Consider the following 21,483-nt stretch of genomic DNA (forward strand, 5'->3'; position numbering starts at 1 on the left):
ATGCAAATCATGCCATACAAATCCATGAAGTCAATTCTTTTACCTTTTTGGTTCAAGCTGACACTTAAGAGTCTAAGCTCTGTATATACGGCTTGTCGTATTCTAGCATTATAGCCTAGGTTAATGGCATTCTTGAACGCCGCATCGATGATCGAGATAAGGGTCCTCGCATAGTTTGAGGCGGAATTGTACACTCACATATAAAATCAAAACAGAGATTTCAATTGTTTCCGTTCATTTGATTCTACTCTTGTGGAGCTGCCTTTGAGACAATGTCGTCTTTATTTCTTTTATCGAGCCCAGAGGTGTCTCGGGCCCGGACGCATCTCCGATTGTACGCAGGATATTAACGCAAGGTCGTTTTGACACGGAGCCAATGATTCAGGTTTGATAATGAGAAATCCGGGGCTTGTTAATTCTCGCTTGATTCTATGTAGTACATTAATTTTTTAAACTTTTGGTGAAAGGTCGTCCGGGAATGTAGGCACAATGAGGTGCGTTATCGCTTAGCACGAGACGAAGAAGTATGCAAGGCACCGCGTCAATACTTGCATATTTTGGGATCACGACCTAGATAGTGGTATTGGGGTGAAGGGCCTTTTTGTTAAGAAACGGATGATGTTAAACGGTTTGAATTTTTTCACTGTTTGGGTTTATGAGTTTGAATTGGAAGTGGTGGTTTTGTTATTTTTTTGGGTCCATCGATTACATGAACAGATCGTGTTAGGTACTTGACACCAGGATCCCTCACTAGTAAGCCTCCTAATTAACAAACCATCGATGTCAGAGGCTACTCGAGGCTCTTAACCCTCGTAACCCTCGTGAAGCCCTGTCGTTGGCTGGTACTTTCCCGAACTCGGAGGATGACCGAGGGTCTATATATTTAGCTAGAATCCGTTAGTACCTAGTCTCACACTAGGGAGTTAAGTATGTCAAACACTGATCTGCGCGAACCTAACAGATCGAGAGAAGATGAACCACTCGCTATTACTGCATTACTGAATCCTGTTAATCCTGCTACTAGTAAATTCTACTATCTCTAAATTCTGCTACCACAAAGTCCTTCTCGATCTGGACAAAAGAAAGTATATAAAACGAGTCAAATATGAAAAGTGTTGTATAACATGTGGAGGAAAGAAAGGCTCACAATAATGAAACACAGACCAACTTCGGTTAGGCAACTAAATTGCTTCATTTTCGCAATCAAGTAACTCCTCAAACACTTTGTAGCCACATTAAGCCCAACAAAACAAGACCAATAATGCGGTTACCACCGCTGAGGAACCGCACCAGAGTGGTGAGCTATACCGTAGCTCCTTAATGTATAAATGGGCAAGAGAGCCAAGTAAGTATTGCAGCCAAAAGCATAATAATCCGATGCTTATCAATCCCAAATCCCAAGTAAAAAACAACAGGATCTGTAAAAGACCGAGCCCTAGAGGTGTTCCTAAAACCACACCTGCAAGGATCTGAAGTAGATTCTTTCTATTCCGGACCTTTTTACAGCTAGCACCAAAAATTTGATCCCGTTGAGTCTCGCATTCAATCAAATCCAACGGATCCTCCCCTGTCGGGAGGCTTGTCGGTTCACTTATGTTTTTCCAGAATTCTTCTTTCTTTTCGTCCCAAGCAAGCTTTTGTCCCCCTAAGCAGAGCTCACGAACAGAGTCCCGACAGTCCCAGCTCTGAGTTGATGAAAGTACTGGAATACACCCACCTTGCTGCTTCTCATAGCAAGCTATATTTCGAGCTTCGTCTAGAGCTGAATCTTGAAAATCTTTCACTCTAACTACAATAGGAAAGAGCAATAGGAAGAAAAATAACCCGGCACATCCCATCCCAAAAGCTGTCATGGCCATGCATTTGATGAATCTCTGGAGAGTTCTCCTGGGTCTTTTGGTGGACCTCTGGTTTTCATCAATAGGTTCGGCGGGAGTTCCGACCATCACCTGCTGCACTGCTGTAACATCACATATGGTTTCTGGGGAGACTTGCGCTTTTGCTTCCTGAGGTTTTTCTTCACTTTCGTCTTCTTCAATTTTGTCATCTTCAAAATCTCCAGTGTCGTCAGAATCTTCCTTCACTTGCTTGCCACATTGAGAAGTGACTGGGTCTGGACATACATGCACTTGAGTGGAGGCTTCTAGATCTTCAAGTGGCACTGTTTCATTTACCTGTGCTGGTGCCGAGTCGGTTTCAGCGGTGTTCAAGGACATTTCGTAGAGTTAGCTCAATAAGTAGAATCCGGGTAGCCTTACTTTTGTGATTTATATGATGGGGTGACTTGTGGAGAAAAGTACTCTTATGATAATTTTGAGCTTTAGGATGTAGCTTTTATAGTCTCCAGACGCCCCTTCATCTTCCTCTGCAGAATCCTTGCCCGGCAAAAAGAATGAAGCTGTCATAATTATGAAACCAACTGGCTACTGGTCAATTGGTATTCGATTCCAACAATACAAGAAAGCCACAGAGCCATACAAATCTATATAGCTGTCTACTTTACAACTCTCTGGGCAAAGACGAAAAAAAAAAAACAATCACTCTAACTTCTCTGTGAGGTACTTTGTGGAATAGACTAGGTGGATAGCAGTTTAATTCCCTTTTGAAGAACAAAATTAGGGTCCTAGCATTGCGATACAGAATCGTGCATTCACATAACAAATTGATTTGAATTTTAAGGAAAAGCTGTGTGATCAGTATTATAGTGAGATAATTTTTATGAAATGCCGTCTTTCAATTCCTGTTGTAAAGTATGTGGTCCACCAGTTGTAAGTTTCAGGGTAAGAAATAATAATTTTCCTCGTTCACGGCATACTAGAGCTCAATTTCTATGGCAAACTTAAGCTTCTTTATGCATCTCTACTTTCATAAAATACGCAAGCATAAAGTTCATGAATCATGCTTTTTAGAACGAATTGCCGTGAACACATAGTCCAAGCTGACCTTCGTCCATCACCCGATGCGTCAAATTGATACCGGGCAGTTTCTCCAACGTATCTTCAAATCTCAAAAAAAAAAAAAAAAAAAAAAAAAAAAAAAAAAATAGCAATTGATACTTTACCAACTGAAAAGTCCGATCCTTATATTAGAGCGATAATGCGCACCCAATTCTTTATCAACCCTCCACTGTCAAAACTCGGAGTTTCATTTCGAAGACCATAAACATTTGCATTCCCCAATCCTTCAAACCCCAAAACACTTCAAATACCCCAAAGCAGTGAACCGTTATTGGCCGTTTCCACCATTCTCTCACAAACACAATTGGCACTTATTGCCTCCACCAAACCTTCCCCACCTCAAGCAAAACCCCTCAATCCATCCAAATCCCACCTCTCCCCAATTCAAAAATTCCTGCTTTCAAAAATCACCACCACGGGACGGATCAGCGGGACACCGGTTGGACCCAATTATCAACGTCCTGCATGCGGCACCTACGACATCAGAGGGAGTAAAAAAATTGCCGGTTCCATCTATCAACACCACCGCCATGTCTGGTATGTAAGCCGCTTTGGGCCCTAATTGGCCTATCATTGGGATGCCTGCTTAATTCCACAAATCCCCATCCATTTTTAGAAAACCCAATCCCACTAACACGCAGTCGATTTCAACACCGTAGCCACCGAATTCTGCAACTTCTACTACCAGCAGTTCGACAACGACAGATCCCAATTGGGCAACTTGTACAGGGAGCAGTCCATGTTGACCTTCGAGACCTCGCAGTTGCAGGGCTCCAAGGACATTGTGGAGAAGTTGGCCGGTTTGCCATTTGCCAAGGTGGCCCACAGAATCTCCACTTTGGACGCCCAGCCCGCCTCTCCTCAGGGCGACATTTTGGTCATGGTGACCGGTGAGTTGCTTATTGACGAGGAGCAGAACGCCCAGCGTTACTCGCAGGTGTTCCACTTGATTCCTGATGGATCCTCGTACTACGTGTTCAACGACATCTTCAGATTGAACTACTCGTAAGGCTAAATAGAGCGCCTTCCGGCGAATATAGGATTGTGACATGAGGGCCCGTGTGGGCGGATGTAGAGGCGTAGGGTGTATGGTGAGCGGAGAGGGCCAGGACTAGGCGAGACATGAATTTTAGTTGGACTCTTGCAATTCAATGATGGAGCAGATGTTTAAAAAGCTCATTGGACTGGGCTTATTGGTTGATTTGAAGGAAAGGAATTGTGGAAGTGCTGCTTTTGGTGGTATCTATCCTTCCAGTTGAACGGCTCATTCGGTTACATTATAAGCTAACTTCTGGCTCAGTCTGAACTGATAGTTTCTACTGTTCCGAAATGCCCGGATTTTAAGTACTAGCAGCCTTAATAGATAGATATGTGGTCTAGATTATCAGAAGCCGGCTTTGCATGAATGGACTAGTGGTTGGCCAGAAAGGAAAGGAGGAACAGCGCTTTATCATTTCCTTCTGTCAATGCACTCTCTAATTCAAAAAATCGGAAATACCCCAAAGCTATTCAGTTGAGCGTCTGGATGGATAAATTGTGGCTCATGATGGCTCACCTCACCAACCTCGGATCAATCAGCAACCCACTGATTCCACACACCATTGGGGGTCCAAGATATCTCAAGTAGACTCAATTAATTATTTTTATTAATTCTCAAAAGTTTAAAAAAAACCTTCCAATATTCAAAGCACTGCTTATACTGGTCACCAGACCCTCATTCACACACTACAATACACCCCTCTCCCACCAAATGTCAAAAACAAAATACATCCAATCAAATCTTAAATTTCAAAATCCCTGCTTCCTACTATTTTTTCATCCTCCCCCAAATATCCCCGGGAATCTGCCTTATCGTGGTGCTTCCTGGATACAGTGAGCCCGGATAAATACGTACCCCAGAATCCTCACCAAAACTAATACCACCTACACCGCAAAATGCTGGAATCCCCTGTTCCCTCGATACCCCAGCGGCCCAAAACGAGGCCCAAGAAGTCGGAAGACGCCGTTAGTGCCGAATCGGGCAATTCCTCCGCCTCAATTCCCACGATTCCTCAGAGACCCAGAAAGACAGATACCCTGAGCTCCTTGGAGAGTCAAAACAGTGAAGAAAAGAAGGAGGCGGCTGTTCCTGTGGTTCCCAGCAGACCCAGAAAAGAAAAGAGTGAAGTTTCTGAAACGGAGAGTGCTGAGCCGAAATTGCCCTCGATTCCGAGACGCCCAAGGAAGGAGAAGTCTGAGGAGCCGAAAGTCAGTGAAGACGCTGGAGCCAAAGAGAGTGAGGATCTTGAGCCTTCGAAGGATGTGGCGGCTGAGGAGCCTTTGGACTCCTCTAAAATCAGCTCGGGTGACGTTGGATCGTCTGCATTTGGATCTGACACCGTGGAGCTGGAACCCAAGGAAATTGATAGCAAGGTTGATGATTCGAAGGTTGTTGACGCGCCTTCACTTCCCCTGAGCGACAAAGCCGATGCGGATGAGGAACCCAGCAAACCGGAGTCCCCTGAAACTGACAAAATTGTACCTTCTGAACCACAGGAAGACGAGGATCCAGACCCCGAAGATGCCAAAACAGAGCCTGTTTCTTCTGGAAACAAGGCCCAAAGCGACTCCTCCAGCGACTTGGCAGGGGCTGTTGGAAACAAAATCAAGGAGCAACGTGAACTCGCTAGTGAACTGATGTCCAACGTGGAGAGCTTGCAAGCTGAGAGCTCGGAGGGTGCATTGGTTGACGAGATCGACAGCGGCACTCTTCGAAACGAACACGTGAATGAGGTTTCTGACTCTGCTTTTGCAAAGGATAACCTTAGTTTAAGGGCGCTGGATGAGCAGAAGTCTGAGGAAGAGTCGAAGGAGACAAAGTCTGAGGAGGAACCAGCCTCTGAAGAAATTGCAAGTGTTGAGGACAAGAAACCTGAACTTGAGGAGGCAAGCCAGATTGCTGAACCTTCTGAGACTAAGGAGCTTGACATTCCTTCCAAGGACTCAGAGAATGCTGAAGAGCCAGCTGATCTGGACGCTCCCAAGGAGGAGGCCATTTCTGCAAAGCCAAATCAGGACGCAGCTCCTCTGAAGGAGGACATCCTTTTCCCGAGGGTGATGCTCCAAAGGAAGATGCGTCAGAGGAAGATGCTCCAGAGGAAGATGCTCCAGAGGAAGATGCTCCAAAGGATGATGTTCCAAAGGATGATCCTCCAAAGGATGATGTTCCAAAGGATGATGTTCCAAAGGATGATGTTCCAAAGGAAGAAGCTCCAAAGGAAGAGGCTCCAAAGGAAGAGGCTCCCGAAGAAAAGGCAACTACGAAGGAAACAAAAACCGAGGACGAGAGCCCTGCTCCAAAAATGCCTATCATTCCCCTGCGCCCCAACAAGCCAAAGAGACTCGACTCCAGTGTTTCCGAGCTGGACTCCAAGAGCTCACCCGCCATCCCCTCCAGACCTGCCAAACCTGCAACCAAGGAGAAACCAAAGGCCCCTCCACCAAAGCCCAAGAAGCTTTCGTCAAAGATTGCCGCTTTCCAACAGATGTTCAACCAGGAACCCTCTGAAGCTGCTAAGGAGGAGAAAAGCTCTCCTGAAAAGCGTGGCAAGCTCTCCTCCGAGAAAACCAACTTTGCCGCAAACTTGCAAAATATGATGGGTGCTGGAATTGCCTTGCCTGGCATGGCCAATCCCGAATTGTTGAAGAAGCTTGCTCCTGCTGAACTGGAGTCTGAGCCCTCTGAGAAGAAGTCCGATGAAGCTCCACAACCCACATCCAGAAGAGCCAAGGGTCCCAGAGGCAAGAGGCTTCCAAAGTCTATCCAGGAGTCCAAGATCACGATAGAGCCCCGGTTCAAGTTTTCCAGTGGACTTTTGTGGGAGTTGGACTTCTCAAAGGCCAGTACTGGGGAGCCAACTGAGGGTGTGACCGAGCCAAAGGAAGATATCAAGGAGGAGCTTCTTGCTGCTTCTCAAGAGCCTTTGACCGGTGCGCCATTGGACTCAGAGGACTCATTGAAGAAGGAGGTGGAGGAGCCAGAATCTACAAAAGAAACACAAGAATTCTCTATTCCTATTAGCGAAAGTTCAGCAGAGCAGCCAGAAAGCGTCGAGGATCTCCCTAGCTTGCAAGAAACGCAGCCTGCTATTGACGACAAGGAGGAGCTTCTGAAGATTGAGCATGCCACCCAGGCGCCTCTTGATGCCCTTGAAGAAGGCAAAACCACGACCAAGGACGCTCTGAGCGAGGCCGAGCCCGACTACGAGATTATCAGCAGAGAGAAAGACCAGGTGGAGACGCCCCGGGCCAACACCTCAGGAACGGAGGAGTTTGACGACGACAGCGGTTTTGAAGAGGCCCGTGAGGTCTTCTCGAGCCCCAAGCCGCTTGGAGACTTCACCAAGGACCCCGAGCAGTTTTTGCAGTCGGAGAAGGACCCCACGGTCGAGGTGGAGCAGCAGCTCAAGGAATTGTCGGATTTCGTGCGCAAGCACGATGACGAGCCTGTGCTTGTGAGCAAGGCCGAGGAGGAAGAGGCCGAGAAGGCCGAGTAATTGCATTGTTATCATCAGCGGTCGCCGTAGCGGCGTACGTAGTTGTAGGAGGGGTTCAGTGACTTTGTGGGTTTGTCTGAAGCGTCCTCAGTATGATCCAGCTTAGCTCCAGAAGCTTCATCCTTATTCTTTCCATTTTCTTCAACATCGTCGGCTTTCTTATCGCCATCCTCTTTTTCACCGTCCTCTTTCTTTCCATCCTCCTTCTCCTCCTCACCCTCCTTTCTATCGTTCCTCCTCAACTTCTCTCGTAGTTCAGCAACCTGCTTATCGATCTCATCATCGTCGACCTCCTCGTCCTCCAACCTGTCTCGTAGCTCAGCACACTTGATCTCCACTCTTCTCCTCCTCTCATGCTCCTCAATCTCCCCTCCAGCCAGTCTTCTTGATTTGAGCTGTTTAGCCCTGGCTTCCTTCCTTTCTTCGTTCTCCTGCTCTCTATCTCTTTTCTTTCTGTACCCCTGGAATCTCTTATCTGCGAGGTTTTTCTGGACGTATCCGGAAGTACCACTTCCTCGAGGCGTCTGGAGGCCTATTCCGTTGTATGACATTGTTGTTCGAGGTGATGTGGTAGTTGATGCAGTGCGATAGTGTGGAGGTGATGCGATGAGGATGCGATTGATGGTGGTGATGGTTTTGGTGGAGGGGCTTTTTGGCTTGATTTCTAAAGTCTCTATGTTAATAATGGGAATTGCATGGTTTGTTGGAATTGCGTGGTTTGGTGGAATTGCCCTCTTGGTGTGGATCCAAGTGGTGGTGCTACACTAGGCATTATCTGGGTCTGCTGCATGAATGCAGCCCTGTGGTCTGGGACTGAGATCTGCTCAATGGAAAATCGTTTTGTTGCTTCAGAAGCATTGAATGTGGAGGCTTGACCTTACCAGATACGAAGTCACATTGTGTAAAAGTATTCGGTGTTCGAGCCCCAGTGCCTTATGACAATCAGGCTGCACCACACAATCGCCCCAGACGTTCAATTCTCGGATCCGCCCACATTGATGCATTCATTCTTCGGCCCAAACAGCCCGTATTCATGCATTTCTCGTAAATCTGGTTTGTTCATCAGGTGGCTTTGTCCTGATATCGATCCCATTGTGCCCTTGATCTGCCTCCCTGGCCTATGGGCAATTGTCCCACACATACCTCCGCAAACCGCCCAAAACCAATCCACCGTAATCTCCGTCTCAAACTCACCCCGAAATTTCAATATCACTACGAAATCCAGCTTATTCGATTTTTCATGCCCGTTCTTCCCCACGCATTAGTTCGTGCGTCTTGACGCACACTTGCATTTGGGTGCAAAATACCCACCTTCTGGAAAATCAGAAACACCTTTCAAAAAAAAAAAAAAAACCACTCAATCAACACTTCCTACCAAAAGGCACCTTTCGGCTCCCACCACATCCACGTTCACCTCATCCAACGCCGCCCCACGTGGGGGTATATAACTACCGTGGTTCCTCCATCACCAGCATGCTCAGAACAACCACCCTTCTTTCCCTCTTGACAGCGTGCCATGCAGCCGTGTACCCACAGTACTACCCGCCCGCAGACGGCGCCATCGGCAACCTAGACGCTGTTTTTGACCTGAAAACGGCCACCAATGGCGGCATCTACACCTCCTCAGAAAGCTCACCCTACGGAACCTACAACTTCTGCAACATGCCCCATGTGCGGTCCAGCGAGTACCAAAAGCCAGAAGGCCAGCTTCTCTATGTGGAAGTGATCCACAGGCACCACAAGCGGACCCCGTACACCTCGAACGTGTTTCCCAAGGAGGATATACCGCTTTCCTGCGACAGTCTGACCAACTTCTACTATGGCCAGGTAAATCTGCAAAACCTGAGCGCCCAGGTCGGGTGGAACTCGTATGTGGATCCGGAAAACCCGTTTGCAGACCAGTACGGCTTCAACGGGCTGTGCCAGTTTCCGCAAATCAGCCCAGGCGGTCTTGACGACTCGCACCAGCATGGAGTGGATCTCTTCCAGAACTACCACAGCTTAGGGCTTCTTCCGGAGGAGTACGACCCAGAAAAGGTGAAATTTTTCGCCACAAACAACGTCATCACCTCCCAGGTCGCCGGCGGTGTCGTCAGCGGAATGTACCCTGCTTTGCAGAACCAGCCTGTGGAGGTGTCAGTCCAGCGAGAGGACTCCGACTACCTTGAGCCAAAGTACCTGTGCAACGGGGCGGACCAGACGAAAAACTACATTTTGGCGTCAGGCGGGTGGACCGAGCACCTCCGCCGGTCACAGGAGCTTTTCGCCAAATTGGACGCCGTCTCGGGAGTCAATCCAGACAACAAAGGCTGGCACGCCTCGTGGGACCACTACTTTGATAATTTGGCCCACCGCCAGTGCCACCAGCTTCCGTTGCCCTGTAATCTCGAAAATCCAGCAATTTGTGTCACCGAAGAACAGGCCCAGCAGGTGTACAGATTGGGCGACTACGAGTACAACTACCAGTACCGAGCAGCACCGCAGTCGACCATGTACTCGGCGGCACGGTACGGCGTTTTTTTGAAGAAGCTCCAGAAACACTTGAAGGAGGCTCTGGAAAGAACCAGCGCCGTGGTGTATCGGCACAATGTGGCCCACGACGGATCCATAGCTCCTTTGCTTGGAGCGCTTCAGATCGAGGAGCTCAGGTGGCCTGGCATGGGAGCCGAGGTTGTTTTTGAGCTTTGGGAGAGAAATGGCCAAAATTTTGTGAGGGTTCTTTACGGCGGCCAGCCGCTTCGGACCCTGACGCCGTTGGGTGTTTTGGACATGGTGCTGTTGGGTGATTTCCAGGGCTACTTGGATGGCTTTTTGGGAGGCCGCAATGTGGTGGACTTGTGTCGGACGTAGAGTGGGGGAGGTAGCAGATGGATGGATTAGATGGAGGGATTAGATGGAGGGATTTTAGATGGAGAAGAGACCTTCCGTAGAACAGGAAGGGTGGGAAGGACTTATAGGTCGCTTTTGTACGAATACAAGCTCCACTAGCTTGGCAGTGAGAGGTTTATAAGACGTTAAGCCATTTGGGGCTGATTCTGTATTTCTTATAGTATTAAAGCTGTTTCAATTGGTGTGGACGATGTAACTGTAGGTTCTGACCTTGGTTCGATAAAAGAGGCCATACAAGGCATTGAGGATCGATATACTATTCAACGTCATGGCAAACGTCATGGAAAGAGTTTCTCGGTGGAATGCTGATTGCTTAAAGGTTTCTTGGTATGAATATTGAACAAACTGACGCAGAGGCCAGGACTTCACTTACGGAATACCACTCAATTGTGTGATGTGTATTAGGTTCCTACCGAGGCCTATAAGAGGCCATGCTGATCTACTTGGATCGTGTTTTCACAGACATCTCCAGCGCTTGAATTCCTCCTTTTTTCTTACTACATGGTAATTCTATGGTCTGATGAAAACCTCCCACCATGGATGCTCAACACTGGGGTATAGCTGAAAACAGCAAGGCACATTATGGAGAGTATGGCATTTCGAGCAGATGGTGAGAGCGGCGTTTCTAAGACTCTAATTTCAACGGCAAGCCCAGAATCACAAATTGCGGTGGATCAATGGGCTTGTCATCCATGAACCATCCGCACCACTCCATGAACTGATAAAAGCAGCGGCCACCCGGAGGCTTTTAGCAAATTATTTCAAAATGCAAGAATGGAAGGGTTACCTTTATTTCGGAAAATCCTTATTTTTGACAGAATGGCTGCTTCAAGTCTCAGAAGACTCCCTCATCACTGAGCCGCTTCCCATGATGCCATGTATATCATCAGAATGCCCTTCTTATTTGAAAAGAATGGTTTTTTACATCTTTTCGTAAAAACTGAAATTTCCACCACGGCGAACTTATTATTGATATTCTGTTCTTCCAGAGGAGGACCCTAAGAAGCACCCATGAAGCTTTCCATCAATGAGCGGTACATCCACAGAAACACCTGCCTCGATGAAACATTGCCTTCATTTTGAAAATCAGGCACTCCATCTATAAATTGGGCACTCAGTTTGAAAAAAGGGCATTTTTATCTAAATACGGTGCACTAAGTCTGTAATGGTACCCTTCCTCACCATATTCCACAGATTCACATTCCACCTCTCCCGCCTTGCCCTGCTTTCATTACTTCCTTCAATAAAATGCATCCCTTAATAAAACGATATCAACAACCCAATTCACCTTCCATGAAGCCGAAATACAAATGTAGGACCATATCCATAATGAGTCCTTCACACTGCCATACTCTTCTTATCGCACCACAACTTATCATCAACAAACAACTACACATGTCGTGGCTTCGACAGGTTCGAGCACTACCACTGAACCCGGCGCTGAACGACATTCTAAAAGTGGAGTATCTCGATGTGAATCTCAACAATTCACGCAAACTCATGGCCAACGTGGCGAACCTAGGGGTTGAAGCAAAGCAACTCACGCAACATGAAGAGGACACTGTGGAAGCGATGCTTCAGCTTAAGAATCTTCGAAACGAGCTCAGCTGGACTGATAGTGTGCGTTGAAGAGAACTGTTGGCAAGAACTCGTGGATTTTTGAAACTACAGGTCTTGAAGCTGACCAAGTGACGGAGATGCTAAGAGAAGCCTACCGTTTACAGGTTTACGTGTGCTCGGAGGATGTGAGCTCAAAGTATGTTGGATGATGCTTGTTAGGATTACAGCGGAGTACACGACGCGTGTACCATATCAGTTAAGGAGGGAACATTGAAGGCCTACTAGGCATGACAGAACCAGGACTCTAAAAGGAAGGAGTTGATCAGTGTTCACGCCCCACATCCAGTCAACCTGACCTTACTTTCCACATTTGGCACCGCCTCCGTTTTTGATATTGAGAGGTCACGCGGGGGTCGATATTATGAAAGATGATATAGCAACGTGGTCACGACAACCACTATATCTATCCTCTTTTCCACTTCAGTCCGACTCACACTGCTTATGAGATTCTTAGGCCGCAGAAGAAAGCCTCAGCCTCAGCCTCAACCTCAGCTTCGGAAGGAGGCTCCTCGAGAGAAGTTGAGCACGATCTATCAGCTTCGCAATTTTGGAACAAATTACAAACGGCAGTTGGATGCCGTAGTAGAGGCCGTTGACAAGAATGTCTTTTTGTCCCGGACAGTTGGCCTATTGCTTCAAGGCGAGCATCTCCAAGTGACTGAGCTCGCCGTGAAGAGCCTTGACATGGCAGAACACCCTGATCGGAAGATTCAAATCGAGTTCGCACGCTTGAGGAACGGCGTCACCTCCTTTGGGGAAGGGCCAAATCCTGGGACCACAATGCTTGTTTTCGAGGTAGTTCATACATACCATACTTTTGATTGGTCAGACCTTGAAATGCCGATGCCGATAGTGGGGAAATGCTTCTTAGCCGCTGGCGATGAGAGGCAGCTATTTCCAGGACCCAAGTTCCCTATGTCACATCAGCTCTACGGATTTGGGTCTGAAATGAAGATAGGCTCAATTCATGATAACGTGACGGCTGATGGAGGGAGCCTTGAGCTCAAAGCTGAATTTAAGCCGCCCTCGTGGATTCGGCAAGAGGCGTATTCTCGAATTGTGCTCCCTGGGATGCACGTGGCAAGTTTCCTCCCGTTGAGTTTACAGCTTGTCGATGAATGGAGCTCAAATAACAAGCTCCAGGAGCCGCTTCACTTGACCAAGATTCGTGTGGAGTTGCAAGAATTCAGGTGTGTGCCACACAGAAACTTTGAAAGTACCGACATCCAGAGGAAGGTGTTGGTTGAGCAGGAAGTCTTCATGGCAATTGACTTGCTCAACAAGAAAACCATGATTCCCCACACGATGTACGATTGCGTGATTCCAGAAGTGGGCCCTACGTTCTTCACGGACGGCTTTTTGAGAACGTACGGCTTAGAAGTCACATTGACGATTTCTAACGGAAGTGCTTTGAATTTCAACACATCTGTGTTCATAGAGCTCAATTTGGCCCAGGAGAAGTTCGAGCGTATAAACAACAAGGGAGTTGTGAAGTCACTTGAGAGTTACTTGGGCGAGGGGGGCGAACACCCTACACACCATTTTCATCTCATGAAAGATCTTAGGGATGTGGAGTCGACTGCTAACGGTTTGTTGGCATTAAGCCGCTTGAATGCAGACGAATCCACGGGAAAGTTCCAGCGATATCTCTTTCTGGTGCACAGGCGTGGTGGAGAGGGATGCGTTGTTATAGGGACTCAGATCATGAAAGTTAGACCTTATAGGACGAGTGATAAAAGCGTTAACACTTCGCAATTTAAGCCCGAGTATCTGGAGTGGCTGGAAGGGACTTCAATATCAAGCCATGAAAAATGTACGGGACCATGCTTGGAGACTAGAACTGTTCGAGTACCTACTTTTGGGACCGGCGTTAGCTTTGATAAGCCTCATGCTGCAACATGCATAGTCTTAAACGGTCAGATCATCGAGGCGAACTCACCAAAGGCTTTTGTGCGACAGAAGAGATCGTCTCCATATCGGATAGTTCGATTTGGTGAGAGAAAGATTCCGCTTACCGTACGAATGTCACTCAATGAGCATGAGCGATTTCAACAATCGAACGAATGTTCTGCTATGACTATTGTTAGCCCAGGAATGGAGCTTTCCGAATTTGTCAAGTGCGCCTTGATCGTTGCACAGAGCTTCGAAGAAGCCAGCCTTCACCACCATGTAGAGGACACAGAGATTCAGCTTGAACAAATCGAGATCAAATTGATCGAAGCGAAAATCGAGAACGGCAAAATTACACGTGAGAAGACAATTTTACTTGATAACAAGGATTTACCCTCGATAAGATGGAGCGACTTCAAGGATACCGTTGCTGGAAGCCCGAAAGCTCGTGCAATAACGTTGCCGCAGACCTTGTTTAAGGGGAACTTGCCTGCAAATTTGAAACCACATGTATTTTGTCATCAGTCGATGTTTTACAGAGGTCATTTGATGGATGGCAGGTTGCTTGTGCGTTTTCTGGGACAGGTGTATACCTTTGAGTGGTCTTACCATCTTGAAGTTGCCGAAAACCGCATGTGAAGGCATGATATGATTACCTACGGTGATATGATGGTGTTGGCAAGCATTAAAGTGATAAGATGGTTGAAAGCGATGATAGGCCAGCCTTTGAAGCTCCAGTTGATACAGTGCGTGTAGCTTGGAAAACGTGCAATCTAAGCTCGTCTTCAATATAATGGGTGCTCGCTTCAGGCGAACATTTACTCGACACATTTATTCAAAGATTTTCTTATAACTGGATGAGCGTGAAGGAAATTGTTTTATGCCGTTCTTCAGGCGTCTTATAGGGCTGTCGAATGCTAAGTCACCGGCATCAGCATGCCTTTCAAAGAGTCCGTAGTGTTTGAACGACAGGTTGTGTCGCCTTTCACCATCAGAAGAGGTCTGGCGATGGTCAGACGTTTCCTGCTACAAAAGAGAAGGAGGCCTGACGTCTCCCTCGACAATGTGCTGTTGAAAGCCCTCAAGCACGCCGGGCAGCCTTGTTGTCTCGTGTATCGGTGTATAAAAGAATCTATGAGCTCTCGTCGTCGTCAGTGACTATGAAATCGTCGAGAGCAATGTCACCCGGCTTGTGGTAGCCGGCAGGGCTTGACTCCACGTCGCCTTCCACAGGCTCCGGGCCTGCGCTGGGCTTGTATTTGATCACAATGGTGGCATTGAGCACAATGAGTCCGGTGCCCAACATGCTCAAAAGACCCGGAAGGTGGCCCCAGATGGCTAAGTCCCAAAACAAGGCGTAGACCATGGTGGAGTAGATCATGAGCGAGGACTTGCCGGCTTTCTCCCGTTGCAAACCGGCGGTTAGGCAAAACTGCATCAAGAAGCCCGAAACGCCGATAAGGCCAAAGAGAAACCACTGGTAGCTCGAGCGGGGCACGGCAAACAGCACCGTCGGAAGAAGCAAGGTGCTGACAAAGGTGACGATGCAGGTGGTCAAGGCAAAGTAGCTCACCAGAATAAGCGGGTGGGCCAGTTTGCCGATTTTCCGAAGCAAGATGTACACGGCAGCAGCGCCACAGACGCCGATAAGGCCGACGCCGGTGCCCAAAAGACGAAGCTCAGTTGACGAGGACTCGGTGGCGTCGTCGGCTTTGTCGGTGTCGGGTCTAGGCCCAAAGAGAAACTCTGGTTTGGCCACCAAAAGCACGCCTCCAAGACTGAGAAACGCACACACGGCCTCGAGCACGGAGTAGCGTTCGCCTAGCACGATCCAGGCAAAAAACGGCGTGACCATGGGGATCAAAAACGTGATGGACACGGCGTCCGAGAGGGACAAGTACTGCAAGGAGAAGTACAAGCCGTAGACGCCAAAGAAGCCGAGAATGCCCCGGAGCACGAGGAGCACGCGTTGGTCCTTGGGTCCAAACGGCGCCTCGTCCACCAGACGCGTCACTAGCATGTACGCTAGGCAAAGGAAGTAGGTGATAAGCATGCGGACAAAGAGGATCTGGAGCGGGTGGATCGGGTGGTCTTTTGTTTCCGGGTCTGTTTCCAACAACTTGCATGTGACGATCATGATGGAGTTGAAGAAGTGGGCCACGAGGAGAAGCAGCACTCCTGTGTTCGGAAGCACCACGTTGTGGTAGAATTCTGATAGACGGTCTTTTAGAGACATGGGTGTGGGTTGTGGATTTGTGGGTTGAAGGTGTGGCTGACGTTCAGGCAGGTTTTGGATAACTGGATTGGAGTTTTTTTGGGTTCGAAAAAGCAGCTTTTTTGCTGTGGTGGCAGAAAACGAACCAGGGGCGCAGGAAGAAAGTGGTGGGTAGGTGTGGAAATCAGCAACCGATTCGGTATACTAAGTGCGATAAGCACCGAAGAGATCGGCACCGAGGTGCCGGAGGGGTGGGGTTTTGCAGAAGATTGGGTTTCGGAGTTGAAATTAAAATTGGTTTTTGGGGTTGGTTTTGGGGATTTTTGTGGATTGATTCTGTGGATTGATTTTTGTGGATTCTGCTTTGAGAAGGTGATTTGCTTTTTGGTGAAGCTGTGGTGAATTGGGACCGTTGGATTAGGGTGAGGCTTCTGTGCGGGACAATGCGGGACAGCGTGGGGCTGAGGACTGGATTTGGTTTTTTGGGGTCTTTTGGTTTTTTATTTTTATTTACTTTATTCTATTAAAATGAGAGTATGGAGAGATTGGATTTTGGTTTCTCGCTAAATGGCTGCTTTCCAGGATGGAGCTTTGGGCTTATGCACCCCACAGTGCCGTACAGAATGGTGAGGTCATCGGGCGGAATTGGTTTTTCACCCTGGACAGGATTGGCTGTGGAGGTTGAAAAGGTGGATTTTGGTTTTTGGTGTTTTGATAGAGGGTGAATTTGGAGGTTTTGGGTTGTCTTTCTGTTTTGTGGAGGTGTGGCAGAAGACTTTCAGCACGGCGCTAAGGTGGGTATTGAAATTGCTGGGATAGCCGAGGCCTCCTATTCTCTTCGACCATTCTTCATTTTTCTTTCTTCGTGCTTTTCATTGTCCATTGTGGCTCGGGCCGAGTCTTAGGGCAAGTGCCAGATTTTGTGACTAAGATGTCTTAGATAAGGTGGATCAGATGTGCTGGATCAGATCTCCAGGGTGGCGTTGACAATTGAGGATTTTGGCATTGTGGTTTTGGGTTGGGACTGATATTCAGATGATGGAAATTGAAGATTTGTGAATTTTCAGGTGGTACCAAGATCTAATCCACAGCCAAGCAGTGCACCGTTGCCAAGAAACCATGACCTTCAATGCCACGACACTGGGAGTAGAGCACTTACACTAGTTGGTGTAAAAAATTTAGACTTTTACTTTAGAGATACAGATATGGACTTTTCGTAGCACGTTGTATGTGGTCCAGAAAAGACGCCATCAGCGCTCTCGTAAGCCAAAAACCAAGACCTTAAAGTTGAAACCGCTCACATTCACATAAATTTAACCCATTTCTTCTAATATCTAAACCCACTGATTAGCACTACCCCGCCAAAACCACTTCATTCCTCGAGCTCGCTTGATAGCACCACCTCGGAGAACTCCATGGCAGCCCGACTTCCGAGGGTTACGAGGCCCGACAAGCGGGGCACTTGCGTGGAAGCCCCGGTGAAGCGCCAGCCTTTATAATTTTCGCCCCCGGTAAGGTAAAAGCTAGATAATAAACGTGGGTTCTGTATAATTATGTAGCGCTTGCAGCTGGATGTGCCTCGTCTACCTCGGTGCTTTAGACGATGCTTGGATGGAGGCACGATACCCACGACGGCAGCCCAGAGCGAACGGTGTATGATATTCTTGATTTCTAGTTCTATCATTAGCTTATCTATGTCTAAGGTCAGTCTCTCTATGTCTATAAATGCTATGGCTGAAGGTTCCTCGCGGTGCAAGGTGAGTCAAGCTCCGATATCAGCAGTAGATGGCCAATGGGACCATACCACCAATGGCAATACCAGAAGCCCAATTTCAATGGAATCCTCAGAACGTCAAAAGCTGTTTAAAGCTGCTTTCATCACTCCTTCAACAAATTGGTTCACCAGCCCACCATACCGTTCAGCACCCTCTCCGTTCCATTGACCCTTCCTCATCTAAAGCCTCATCAAATCTAAACCACACCACAATCGATATCCTTAATCTTCCCTTTGTAAGCAGAAACGGTCCCGGCCCTCTGTCCTAACTCCATCCAGCGGCTCACGGAAGCGAGCATCTTCCGAAGCCTCCATCAGCAAAACACCGGCCAGACTCGCTCCCATCACTAAGCGGCACTTGAGCCAAAACACTTTGGTACTTTCAATTCGATATTGTAAAACTCAAAACGATTAGAGTTTCCCGGCCTCGACCTCCTCATCTCGCGATGCTCATCGGTCCATCGATGCACCTCCTGAAAAATTAACCCACCCAAAGCCAAATGTCAATTGAAGATCCTCCTTTTGCACAATCCGCCAAACCGAACCTCAGGCCACCTCGGCACGTCAGGCATCTCGAGGCGCAACTATGTCTGGATCTGCAGGAGCCTCTACTTAAAGCCTAAGCAATTCCCCAGATTCTTCCACAACCCACATTCACCATGTACCCCGACCCGCTCAAGGTGGTTTCCCGCAAAATCACAGACAGCATCGTGCTCAGCTCGAGCGGATTCCGCCGGTTTGGCAAAATCAACTTTGGTGCTCGCATGGCCTTGTTCAACTACAACGGCTCCATCGTGGTGTGGCTGGCGATGCCGTACGGCGACGGCGTGAAAAAGGCGTTGGAGCTTTCGGCGGATGGAAAAGACCCCCAGGTTTCGTACGTCATCGTTCCGGACAGAGAACACACAATGGCTGCAAAATCGTTCAAGCAGCAGTTTCCAGCGTTGAAGATCATCGCCATGGAGGGCGTGGACTTGGGCCTGGAGGCGCCGATTGACCATGTGATCAAGGCTGACGTCAAGGAGAAGATTCTTGATAAGCTGGCGCTCGAGCTGATTGGCATCACGGACCCTGTGATCGTGGACAACTTCGAGTTCGTCTACCTCCCCAGCCACGCCAACAAGGAGCTAGTGATGTACGACAAGAACCTGAAGAGTGTCTTCCAGGCGGACTTGCTTTTCAACTTGCGTGCTGACGAGGAAAACGAGCAGTTCACCAAGGAGGTGGGCCACGAAGGGAGCGCTTTTTCCGGTTTCTCGTACCCCGCCAAGTACATCAATCCCGACAGCAAAGTGGGCCGTTTTTTCATGAACAAGGCCGCCAGCTCGTCCAGCGGCGCCGAGGGGCTCAGAAACATCTATAGCTGGGATTTCGACAGGTTAGTCATGTGCCATGGGTCTGTTTTCGAGACTGGCGGCAAGGAGGCGTTCAGGAAGGTGTTTGGGGAGTTTTGGGCAAGTAGGGCGGGTTGTAGCTCAACAGTATAGTTTAATTGCACCATGGGTCATTTGCAGCGATTTTCTAGATTAGCTTTGCAACCGTTTTGCGTGGATCAGCTTTGCAACCGTTTACCGTAGATCAATGTTTTGCAGCCATTTTCCCTGGTTCGATTTTTGCAGCCAATTCGCTTAAATTCTGCATCATTTTCCGTACATCAAATTTTGCAGCCATTTTGCAGCCATTTTGCAGCCATTTTGCAGCCATTTTGCAGCCATTCTCCCTAGTTCGATTCTTGCATCCATCTAATTTTTGCATCCAATTTCCGTAGATAAAAGTTTGCAACCATACTCTGTAGATTACATTTTTGCAACCATTTTCCCTAGGTTAATTGCACCATTTTGCGTGGATCAAGCAACCGTTTTCCGTAAATCAAGCAACCATTTTCAAAATTTTGCAACCATTTTCTGTGGATCAAAAATTTGCCATTTTCCGTAGATCAATTTTTGCAGACTTTTCCCGTGAATCAAGCGACGTTGCAAGCCTGAAAATGAAGCCGTCGTTTCCAATTGGCTGAATTGATCAACTCTTTTGGCTCCAAAGCTTCCAGATCTCTTACCTGAAGAGCCCCTCTTGACCTTTCCATTCATCTATCAGTCATTGACATAAAAAGTCAAGGATAACCTGGGCCATGCCTGTGCTCCATTGTCCTCCGAACCTCGAAACTCAACGGTTGACTCATCCCTGGAATGCAACGTTGCATCCACCATACAACTGTTGGTCCCGGAACCTCAAACACTTGCTTAACTTCAACTTAAATTCAGCGGGCGTCATCAAAACTATACCCCGTCGTTAAGTACTGAAAGGCATTTTGCACCCATTTTCCTTCAATTTTTGCAACCGTTTTCCGTTGATCAAATTTTGCAACCATTTTCCGTAGATCAAATTTTGCAACCATTTTCCGTAGATCAAATTTTGCAACCATTTTCCGTAGATCAAATTTTGCAACCATTTTCCGTAGATCAAATTTTGCAACCATTGTCCGAAAATCAAAATTGCAGCCAAGTTCCGCAGATCGATATTGCATCCATTTTTGCAACTATTTGCCGTAGATCATTGTATTGCAACCATTTTTTCTATAATAATTTCGTGTGATTAACGAAGTGTTGGAGTTGTTGTTTCTAAAGTGGTTCCAATAGCCTGTTTCCTGGAAGGCGTCATTGAAACACGATGGTACTGTACAATCTCTGGCATCTACGTACCAGTTTCCCTTTAACTTTTGCACCATGGATCAAATTCTGCAACCATGTTCCCTGGTTTAGTTTTTGCAACCATTCTCCTTGGTTTAATTTTCCATCCATTTTTCCGAGATCAATCTTGATCAGACTGTGGGGCATATCCTCGGCTGCGAAAAACCCCGCGATATCACCATCTCATCCTACTACTCTCCATGACTCAAAGCGAAACCACCCCTAAATCCGCCGGCGTGGTGGCCGACGAGCAGTATGCCGGACAGCTCTACGCCCACAAAATCTACCAGTACTACCAGGCGTTGGCGGAGAAGCACGCGGTGGTGAACAAAAAGTGTGGTGATATCTCCGAGAGCATCTGGCCTAATTTGACCGGCGACACGCTTATTGGTCCAGAGAAGATCGGGCTCCGGTCGGGCTCGTTGTACTTGATCGACGACAAGTTTTTGACGACCTTTGACGACGTGGAGGAGCTCCAGGAGGGTGAAAACAACCTGGGGTACACATTTTTCAGATTGGGATCGAGGATCTCAGGTCACCCCAAGATCGTGCACGGCGGGCTTTTGGCCACGTTGTTGGACGAGTTGACGTGCCGCGTGGCGTTCCAGAACTTCCACTCCAAGAAGGGCGTGACCGCCAACTTGAACATCAAGTACTTGAAGCCGTGCTTCGTCAACCTGTACGTCTTGATCAAGTGCACGTTTGTCAACAAAAAGGGCCGCAAGTGCATCACCAGGGGCCAGGTGTACCATGTGGACTTGGACGCGGAGATCGACGGCGATATTGCTGAGTTTGTCGAGTCCAAGGAGAATTTGTTGACTGAAGCTGAATGTCTTGTTATAGAGCCCAAATGGGTTGAGGACCTCCACAACCAGGCCAACGAGGCCGTGGCTGCACGCTCCTAATTTCATTTTAT

General features: G+C 47.8%; 7 protein-coding genes across 7 annotated transcripts; 4 read left to right on the forward strand and 3 right to left on the reverse strand. All coding sequences in view use genetic code 12, as the record gives it.

Moving 5' to 3' along the window:
• Nucleotides 1–803: 803 nt before the first annotated feature.
• On the reverse strand, nucleotides 804–2,216 carry CXQ87_004536 (uncharacterized protein; the record flags this gene model as incomplete). The annotated part of the gene is made up of 2 exons (XM_025482975.1): nucleotides 804–855; nucleotides 1,906–2,216. The coding sequence occupies 2 exons, from the start codon at nucleotides 2,214–2,216 to the stop codon at nucleotides 804–806; spliced, it is 363 nt and encodes a 120-aa protein (XP_025337918.1).
• Nucleotides 2,217–3,487: 1,271 nt separating this feature from the next.
• On the forward strand, nucleotides 3,488–7,492 carry NTF2 (Ran GTPase-binding protein; the record flags this gene model as incomplete). The annotated part of the gene is made up of 4 exons (XM_025482976.1): nucleotides 3,488–3,494; nucleotides 3,599–3,962; nucleotides 4,940–6,050; nucleotides 6,080–7,492. 4 exons carry the CDS (start codon nucleotides 3,488–3,490, stop codon nucleotides 7,490–7,492), a joined length of 2,895 nt encoding a protein of 964 aa, XP_025337919.1.
• Nucleotides 7,493–7,547: 55 nt separating this feature from the next.
• Nucleotides 7,548–8,043, reverse strand: CXQ87_004538 (U2-type spliceosomal complex subunit; the record flags this gene model as incomplete). Its single annotated transcript, XM_025482977.1, has 2 exons — nucleotides 7,548–7,568; nucleotides 7,639–8,043. The coding sequence occupies 2 exons, from the start codon at nucleotides 8,041–8,043 to the stop codon at nucleotides 7,548–7,550; spliced, it is 426 nt and encodes a 141-aa protein (XP_025337920.1).
• A 922-nt stretch (nucleotides 8,044–8,965) lies between these two features.
• Nucleotides 8,966–10,342, forward strand: CXQ87_004539 (uncharacterized protein; the record flags this gene model as incomplete). The annotated part of the gene is made up of 1 exon (XM_025482978.1): nucleotides 8,966–10,342. One exon carries the CDS (start codon nucleotides 8,966–8,968, stop codon nucleotides 10,340–10,342), a length of 1,377 nt encoding a protein of 458 aa, XP_025337921.1.
• A 1,434-nt stretch (nucleotides 10,343–11,776) lies between these two features.
• CXQ87_004540 (uncharacterized protein) lies at nucleotides 11,777–14,530 on the forward strand (the record flags this gene model as incomplete). The annotated part of the gene is made up of 4 exons (XM_025482979.1): nucleotides 11,777–11,999; nucleotides 12,426–12,742; nucleotides 12,911–13,635; nucleotides 14,089–14,530. The coding sequence occupies 4 exons, from the start codon at nucleotides 11,777–11,779 to the stop codon at nucleotides 14,528–14,530; spliced, it is 1,707 nt and encodes a 568-aa protein (XP_025337922.1).
• Nucleotides 14,531–15,023: 493 nt separating this feature from the next.
• CXQ87_004541 (uncharacterized protein) lies at nucleotides 15,024–16,127 on the reverse strand (the record flags this gene model as incomplete). The annotated part of the gene is made up of 1 exon (XM_025482980.1): nucleotides 15,024–16,127. One exon carries the CDS (start codon nucleotides 16,125–16,127, stop codon nucleotides 15,024–15,026), a length of 1,104 nt encoding a protein of 367 aa, XP_025337923.1.
• A 2,412-nt stretch (nucleotides 16,128–18,539) lies between these two features.
• Nucleotides 18,540–21,426, forward strand: CXQ87_004542 (PaaI family thioesterase; the record flags this gene model as incomplete). The annotated part of the gene is made up of 3 exons (XM_025482981.1): nucleotides 18,540–19,306; nucleotides 20,779–21,381; nucleotides 21,411–21,426. 3 exons carry the CDS (start codon nucleotides 18,540–18,542, stop codon nucleotides 21,424–21,426), a joined length of 1,386 nt encoding a protein of 461 aa, XP_025337924.1.
• Between the last annotated feature and the right edge of the window lie 57 nt (nucleotides 21,427–21,483).

This window comes from Candidozyma duobushaemuli, assembly GCF_002926085.2.
Source record: "Candidozyma duobushaemuli strain B09383 chromosome Unknown E_B09383, whole genome shotgun sequence".
NCBI lineage: Eukaryota > Fungi > Ascomycota > Pichiomycetes > Serinales > Metschnikowiaceae > Candidozyma > Candidozyma duobushaemuli.